The 8,973-nt window shown below is 38.3% G+C and overlaps 1 protein-coding gene across 6 annotated transcripts in view; it reads left to right on the top strand.

Annotated features, from left to right (window-relative positions):
- Positions 1 to 651: 651 nt before the first annotated feature.
- slmapa (sarcolemma associated protein a) overlaps positions 652 to 8,973 on the top strand; it is an 89,232-nt gene continuing 80,910 nt past the window's right edge. For 2 of the 6 annotated variants that reach the window (XM_076988790.1, XM_076988683.1), the window contains exon 1: positions 652 to 2,224. In XM_076988790.1, coding sequence (XP_076844905.1) covers positions 2,027 to 2,224 — 198 coding nt within the window. In that variant the 5' untranslated portion in view covers positions 652 to 2,026. Of the gene's footprint in view, positions 2,225 to 3,108; positions 3,226 to 8,973 lie in introns of those variants that run through there. The other 4 variants (XM_076988782.1, XM_076988774.1, XM_076988765.1 and 1 more) reach the window with 3 other exon arrangements.

The raw sequence follows: 8,973 nt of genomic DNA, 5'->3' as shown, positions 1-8,973 counted from the left end.
ACGTTGTTCAAATTTTGCTTTTAGACTAAGCTGAGCAAGAGCAACCAAGACAATAATGGAAGCGATCATGTTTAGATAGCATCCCTTAATGATCGTCAAATATAGTCGAATTTAGGGAAACAAACTTTCTGAGAAACTTTTAGAGCTGTCTATAAACCGATAAAATTACACCTGATTTCGATTTCAATTTTATATCGACATTAATTAACATTTAAATACAGTTTCTATGTTGTATGCTATTCGTGGTCATGAGTTTTATTTACTTTTAGTGGAGGTGAGTTCAACTTCAGTGTACGTAAGAGGCAAAGTACACAAAACAGGTCTTGGGGATCATTGCAGGTAGCGGGATATTTGTGTAGTTTTTTGCTGAAATCCTCCTTACATTTAAATATACTGACATAATAATAATAAAACCATCTTCATCTGTTATTCGCCGAACAAAACACCATGTCATTTAATAGGTGTAATTTAATCAAACGTATATAATAGTATCTATTTACAGTGGTTAAGTGGTCACAAGTAAACCCTGGTTCAGAATTTAACTTTGTTGCTATTGGTTAACTTCGTGGTTCGACCTTCATCAATGATTGGTTAGTCTCCAGAGTCCCGCCCCTTGGTCGCTATTGGAAGGCTCATGCGTGGTAGGGGCCGGTTTGCGTATTTCATTCCATTATGGCGACGATTAGTTGCGGAGGAGGACAAGTTATTCTAAATTGTCCCTGATGACACTTGGATCGACAGGAGTACGTTATTTAATATGCTTAGTCTTTTGTGAAGCCGGAGCCAGTAAACCCTTTGGCTCTATCTGTATTTTGTGAGGAAAACGTTGGTAAACAGGTGATGCGCGAGGCTGCTGCGGCGACTAGAGTCGACTCGGTTGGTGTTCCGCGTCCGTTAGCGAGGTAGCCAGCTGGCTAGCTGCGAGGCTAACGCAGCTCGGCTAACTCGACGGGCTGTAAGTTTGTGTGAGTAGCTCCAGAAAGTTCTTGGACTCAATATAGTTAAACAATACGGCACAGTTGTCACGTAGGTGTACGGCTAGGAAACTCGGAGTTTGTTTAGACGTTTAGCTAGCTGACTAATAGACTTGGTGAGACAAATCTTAACGGACTCACTACCTCGCGAGCCGAGCAGCTGTGTTTATCTAGCGCGCATATATTCTTAATGACCGAGTCACTCACTTCAGCCAGGCTCGGGTTGTGCTAACAAGCTGGTATGGTGACCAAACACTGTGTCTGGTACGATTGGTTGGTCAGTAAATGGCATTAGCCCTACTCAGCAGGTCTTGGGGATAGCGTCTAGCTAGCTAATTATGTTCTCGGGGCTGGGGTTTTATGACGGTGTGTAGCTAGCTAGCTAAGTAGCTAGCTAGGATACATATCCATTTTGTGCGAGGGGAGCGGCGACGTGCAGTTTGGCCGTAAATATTTAGAGGTGGCACGTTTAGGACACGAAACGCACTTCAATGGTTCGTGCTGCTCCATTTCGAGGAACCGCTTTACGCCAAAGAAGGGCTGTGTTGTTAGCTAGCTAGCTAACTGCTTTAGGATAGCTAGCTGGCAAGGTGTCGTTGGAATGCCGATTTATTGCGAGGTTCCCTGACCCAACAGGTTACTAGTGCTAACTAGTCTGAATAGTCTGGGCGGATTGAGGGGGGATTGTACCAGGGGCGTCACTTTGACCAATGGTTTTAGCTTGGCATTTGAAGCAAAAGTGATGCATTTTTATGTTTGTGTAAAGCTACAGTCTTGCACCTTTGGTTTTGTTTGACATCATGGTGGATTTGCAAGACGTCAGATGCTTGTAGCGTGTAGTTAAGGTCTTTTGAACATTATGTAGTCAGTTTGGAAATGGCGCCTCTTGGTTTCTAAATTGACTTTATTACAATGTGCATTTGTCTGCTTTCCTCGAACAAAATACGACATCGACTGTTTCATTAAAAGAGGAATTTGCAAGGTTTGTCATTCTGGATCAAGAAACACTGCCTTTCGTCTCTGGTTGGAGTAATACTCCCAAGCCATCATCAATGCCTTCAGCGCTGGCCGTTTTTACTTGCCGCCCGAATTCACACCCATTTCAGGAACGCCATGTCTACCTGGATGAGCCTGTCAAGATTGGGCGATCTGTGGCTCGCTGTCGCCCTGCCCAAAACAACGCAACATTCGACTGCAAGGTGCTGTCAAGAAACCACGCTCTTGTCTGGTTCGACCACAAGACGGGGAAGGTAAGTCATGCTCTGCTTGCATGTCGAGACACCACGCAGAACAGGTCCAGCGGGAACATGCCGCAGCTACGTGTATGAAATATAAATTTGCGTGTGTTTAGAACTTATTTGCTTTCTCAACGCTGCTCGTTTGATTCCACAGCTGGGCTCAATAATTAAATCTAAGAATCGTATCAAGTCTTTTTTCTAAACAATTTCCAAGTTTCTAGTGTCTTTATGATCAGCTCTGGTCTCTCATTAGATTAACAGTCAAAGATTAATATCTTATGCTTTTTCATTGCCATGAAATAACAAAAATATGCAAGCTGACGTCGTTATAACACCTAGGCAATTTGATATAATGTCTTTGTGGTGTGTCTTATTGGACTCCCTCTTTACTAGCTTCCCTTTGCAAAGATGCAAAAGTTTTTGTAGTTCATTGAATGTTATTTTGTTGACTTTCTGTGCCATAGTTCATAATAAGATATTCAAAATATTTAAGCATGTGCAGAATGCACTTGTATTATTGCCCCGCTTGGAACATCAGGACCGTGGTACAATGCTGGTGCAACTGGTTATCAAAGTGGCTAGTTATTTTAAGATTTTGAAGTTTCATGGGCAGCTTTGTGTTTACTTTTAAGTACTCAAGTACCTCTTTTGCAAGTAAGTGCTTTGTAAATATAGAGAAGAAAATGTATATGAAATTGTCTCTTAACTGCAAATAAGACAACTTAATTGATGCACCATATTCAAGATCACCAAATAACTGTGTTTTTGCTGAGAGATTAATTTATTGTTGAGATGAATTAACATGATTAACCACGGAGAAAGGATTTTATGGGTATTGAGAAATAGTTTGATGAAAATAAGGTGTGGCATTGATATTTAGAGAGCATATAGCTAGATGTAGAAAGAACTGGGTGAGGCAGTTAAGCACATTTGGGAAACATTTTAGGTTTACTTGCAGCATTTATGCTTTACACAATCTGGCAAAAAGGAAGTTTGTTGGAAACTGTGCCCAGGTAGGTTTCCTAACAGTGTAACGTACAGATTACAAATGAGTGTGTTCTTTTGTGTGAATCGTAAAAGCTGCACACTTTACGTTTTGAACACTCATCTTTGCATGTTAGCAGATTGAGAAGAAGTAAAGTTTAAATGGTGCAATGGTGGATTAGACTGTTTTGAATTTTTTGATACCAAGGGTACCAAGGGTTTTTTGATACAGTCCAGATAATGTACTGTTGACACATTTTGTACAAACATCTGTCTACTTAGCATAGTCTTTACTTTCTTATGGTATCTTTTCTCGACCAGACTATACACTAAAGGCTTCACTTTGGTCCTTATGGTAGGTAAAACATTTTTTGCATGCCAGACTGACTGGAGTAGTTTTATGATCAAGAGGAGGGGGACTCCACTGACTTCACAAATCGGTGTAAACACTTTTTTTTATACCATTTTGTTTTGCATCTTGTTTTACATCATTAAATGATTTAGATATAAACAAAGTCATTAAGATTATCATGATGTCTGCATTACAGTTATAGCCATTGTATCAGCTATCCAAAACAATCAGTATGTGGGTCTTCAAAGTTTGTCAATCTAACCAGGATACAAAACTAAAAATAAAATATACTAAATACTGTACAATATGCTAAACCCCAAATACTAAGATTACAGTATGGTGCATGATAACAGTCATGTTTTGGAAACAGACCTCCTTGAAGTCTTGTCATCTTCCAAATAAAAGGGGTGGGGGAACACTGGGGGGGGAAGAACACAACTACAACAAACAAACTGTAAACAAACTGGCTGCTGTTGAAAGACATGTTGAACGGCTGTAGCCACAGGCTGGCTGGTAACAAGAAAAGCTTGTTTGCTTGTGCACATCAGTCTCAGGTGATGATGCGGTTTCAAGAGGTAACATGGAACTAATACATCAATATCAGTGGAACTAATATGGAACTAATACGCCAGCAGCAGTATAATTGTTAACATTAAAATACATTTTAGCTCAAACTTTATAACTAAACTATCACAAAAGAGTGTGTCAGCCATCAAGCAGTGTATGCATAACCATTTTTTGTAGGTATGAAATGTAGCTTTTAGTTACATGCTTTGGGCATCTAACATCTGCTACAGTTCTGAATATTCAGATTCTGTAAATGTTGTGCCTTTTGTAGAGACAAAGGCACATGTCACATCAGAGTCATGTTAAGGACCTTTATGTACATCTAAACTTTTGAAACAACAATTTTTAAAAATCTGTATAACATTATTATAATATAACAAATTGTAATGTAGTGAGCTTGGACCTTTTTTGGTACTACTACTTGGAAGTTATTGTGTTCAAAGAATACAAAGGATAGTCTTTGTAGCGTTTTGGGCTATGTCATGGTTAGTAAAGTTCCAATAAAATCCAATGCAAATGAAAAAAAAAAAAAACTGAAAACAGTTCAGCGTATTAAGTAATTTTTTATTTTTTTCACTTGACAACTAAGATTGAAATTCTTGCAGAAACATATTTTTTTGGCAAATGTGTGGACTGCAAGTGACTATTTTACTGAAATGTTTCTTGTACCCCAGCACCTGGGTGTCTGGGTTTGGAAATGTTGTCCTCCCCCTTTTCTGTAGAGGGTGAAGTGTCTTTGATAGCATATGGTGCTGGTGACATAAAAGGAACGACTCCATTTTTCCCATCTTCGCTGAGGTGCCAAGACCGCCATCCAGTCAAGAATTAGTATTCAGACACAGTTTGAACATACCATTATGACCACCTGTCTGCCTTAGTATGGAACTCTTAAAGTCCTGATTCACTGTCACAAGTGGCAAGTTTTCTTCACTCTGTGTGAACATCCATGTTGAAGACATGGCCATGACAGATGTTGTTTAGAATTGTGCTAAATTGGGACAGACCATTTAGTTTACTAAGTCTACTAAGCACTAAAAACACTACTAAAATCTGGCACTTCCTCATCCACATCCATTAGCATCGGCCTCGTATACATGAACTGAATTCTGGATTCAAGTTAGTAAAATACACTTTGGTGTTCGTGTGGCTGCGTTTGTGCCGCTGTTGCCTTCGTGTGCAAGGGTAACTGTGACTGGCACAGAATCTAGTATGAGATTCACTGGTTGTGGCTGGCCATGCAGAAAACTTAATTGGTCCATACATACAGGTTTGAATTTGAAATTAAAAACCAGAAATTGATTACTTGTTGTTTACATGGTAGAAATGAATTGTTTGTTGTTTACATGCTAGCTTTTATGTGCGTCTTGGTTTATGTGGAAGTCTTTCTTTTAAGTTCACTGTGGCCAAGTATCTTTGATGTGGTCTTTGGCGCCAGGTATTTTGGGCAGACATAGCATCAGGTATTCAGTAATTTGATGAATCGACATCGGCATGCTTTTACAGGTACATGCACTTTCAGGCAGAAACTGCTGTGGAGCAGTTTATGTTCATGTTCAACCATCCCCCAGTTTACATACTGGTAAATCCTGTAGACGACTGCTTTGTGACAGCCAGTAGACAGGGGGAATATTTAAACACAGCTTCAGGTTTGCATCTATGCTGCATAAATGTTGCTTCCTTGTGTGGAGGATGATCACTGTGAGCTGTTTAATAAAACTTTTTTTAGTTTAATGAAATTGCCCCATTTTGCAGGTCTAAACCAGAGTATTAATTGGTAAGGTCCTTGGCATCAGATCTGTAATATTAAGCCACAGCCAGATGAAGGCAACATTATCTGTTGTTTAAGATTGAAAGTAATAGTTAATTGATTAGTGATTAACAAGATTTTACAGTGCTCTTTTGTCATTATTAGTCTATATATATATGTATATGTATATATGTATATGTATATATAATATATATGTGTATGTATGTATGTGTATATGTGTGTGCAGCCCCGTCGACAGGGGGGGACAACCGGGTCTGTTGTCCCGGGCCCCAGGGCCAGGGGGGCCCATCAAAGAGCCCAGCAATTTATTTTTTATTTCAAGTCTATAATTTTAAATAATCTTGAAATTTTTCAATAATATAAAATTATGTACTTAAAATAAGCTCAATGGCTAAAAATATATGTTTTTTTTTACCTATCTGCATATTTTCCATTAAGTGCATACACCCCCGCCTCCCACTGAAAAATGGTTTGATCCAGCACCGATCGTAGCCGGCTGGTACCCGCCCAACAGCGGGAAATACAGTGGCGGATAGTTAAAGTAAACAGAAATCTGTAGCGCAGAAAAGAAAGGAAAAATATTTATCTGACGAATTTTAATGTTGCATTGTGTTCCAGGTTTGAAAAGTGCTAAAGTAAGCTAAAGTACTTGTATTTTAAAACTAAATCTCCTGTATTACGTTATACGAGCCTCTTGTAATTCCAGGACGAAACATGAGAGAACGTGAAGACGTTTGGGCGTTTTGAAAATGAACAGCCATTAAATAATGTGATTTAAAAAGCGAATTATTTCGAGTATATGTATAAATATTTAACTTAATTAGGTTTAACGTTCTGGGAAATATTGAAATTGACCTTTAAAGTGACGTACAAGTGCTTTAATTCCACCTTGTAAAGGTGTATGGAACCGGCAAACATGACTTTGTTCATTGCGCTGAAGCGAGGCGCGCGCGAAGTTACAAAATTCGAGAGGTGCACGACCTCGCGAATCGACAGCGCGTGAGGCCCTCACGCACGGGCGGTGCCACTGCGATTACGTCATTTTCGCCGCGCGGACCCTCGCGTCGCGTCAAGTATAAACCAGTCAGCTGTCAGAAACAGCTTTGATGTGTGGCTATATTATATACTATATATGACCTAACACAAGGATTGTCTGCTACAGAGGAAATTCAAATGACGTAAGCGGGCGGAGGGGGCACATGAAACTTTCTTGTCCTGGGCCCCAGCAAGACTGTCAACGGGCCTGTGTGTGTGTGTGTGTGTGTGTGTCTATTAGATCCATTTTATCTCTCTAGAATTTATGTATTTTTGGTTTTCCTGCTGTAATATGAATAAAATGTTTTTAAAAGTAAAGTCGCTTGGTTTTTATATATTATATTTTTAAGTAAAATCCTAGAGCTGGCAAAATCACCCAAAAATGGTCAATTATTCCTTCTTTAAAATCTGAGAAGGGTTCAAACCATCCAAATGTTATTTCTATATCCATAAAGCCAAAAATAGTGATAGACGTAATTAAGCTACTTAAATAGGAAAATTGTTATTTTCAGCATAATCATGCTACTTAACCTTTCCTTAATAATAAATTGGGAAATTTAATAAAACTATTGGGGACTTGGAGTGCATGATGGTTTTGTCATTCACCATCAGTATGTTTGGTTAGTACAGTAGTCTGCACTTTTTGTATTTTTGTAAATACATTTTAACACAATTTCTAGAAATGTGACAACAAAGATATTTTACTCTCATGGATAACGTATAACGTGTTTTTAATGACATTTAATTATATGTTCTTGACACTAGCACTAGCTAGCATGCATAATACTCCAGCAGACATCATGCTCATTTGGGTGCGTATTTGGGATATGCTGAAAGATTGCTAATCCTGTAATGGAAGGCTAACTGTAGCTTGCATTAGTTGCTTGCAGTGTTTTTGTGAGGTTCCATAATTTTGCTTCTACTGACCAAAATTGCACAGTGCAAAATTCTAAGAACAAATGAAAACTGTAAATAAGAAAGCAGTGGTGAATTAATTTTCGTTTTTATTCTGTGGATTTCAATGAGTGTGGAGTGTGGTTGCAATGGTCATATTGCACAGTAGTAAAGAAGTTAATTACTTGACTGGCATAAGTTAGCTTTGCTCTGATTCTGAACAAGATTGGAAATGTGAGAGCCCAAGCCATCTTGGTGATGCAGTCCAGAAGTCATGGCGGGATGTTCCTTCATACCCAGCACTGCATATTTTTTCACTAATTACTTGTCCGACAAATTAATTTAGTGAGAACATGCTTGGGGATTCACAAGATGCCTTTTCATATTGTCAAGTTTGCTTACCGTTGACATTTACAGTGGAGGAAATAAGTATTTGATCCCCCACTGACTTTAAAAGTTTTAATACAAAAAATTAAATGAAACGTCTCATTTTATGCCAGCTTTATTTTAGCAGTGCCACATAGAATATCGAAAATTACATGAAATGAGAAATAAAAAACTCTAAGAACAAATTAGAAAAAAAAAAACTGTAAATAAGAAAGCAGTGGTGTTTACTGAAACACAGGCTTAGGTGTTTCCACTCTATGCCATTGCTGGCACATGGTTCTTGAATTATTAGCTTGATTCTACACAGCTTGTCCTTTTTTATTTTCAATCATCGTGCAGTTCTCGTGCAATTCTTTCAGTGCAGAGGCCCAAAAGGGCAACATCATTATTTTAGGAATTTCTTTTACAATTGATTGACTGGACTTTAACTAGTAATTTGGAATTTGGTAGAATTCTAGCATTATACTGATGCATCAATACATTTTATGATGCATGGCACATGCCATGCTGCTAATTATAATAAGATAAACATAGACAACATGGGAATTTTTCTGGTAGGCCTAATGTTTTTATAGAATGCCTGAGATCTTATTATAGCATGTATGTGTTGAAGTATTTGTGAACAGTCCTTTTGTATAGTTTTGTGTGCTGACTGTATTTCAAGAAGATGGCTGAACATCAATTAATGAACAATGCATGATGTAGGGGTTTCACCTACTAATCCTTTAAAGTAGATATAATTTGTTTACCTTAATTATTAATCAGTCTCATATT

The sequence above is a fragment of the Brachyhypopomus gauderio genome, chromosome 1, assembly GCF_052324685.1.
Source record: "Brachyhypopomus gauderio isolate BG-103 chromosome 1, BGAUD_0.2, whole genome shotgun sequence".
Classification (NCBI taxonomy): domain Eukaryota; kingdom Metazoa; phylum Chordata; class Actinopteri; order Gymnotiformes; family Hypopomidae; genus Brachyhypopomus; species Brachyhypopomus gauderio.
The sequence above is the reverse complement of the archived record's forward strand: the minus strand, read 5'-3'. Positions and strand labels throughout refer to the sequence as shown.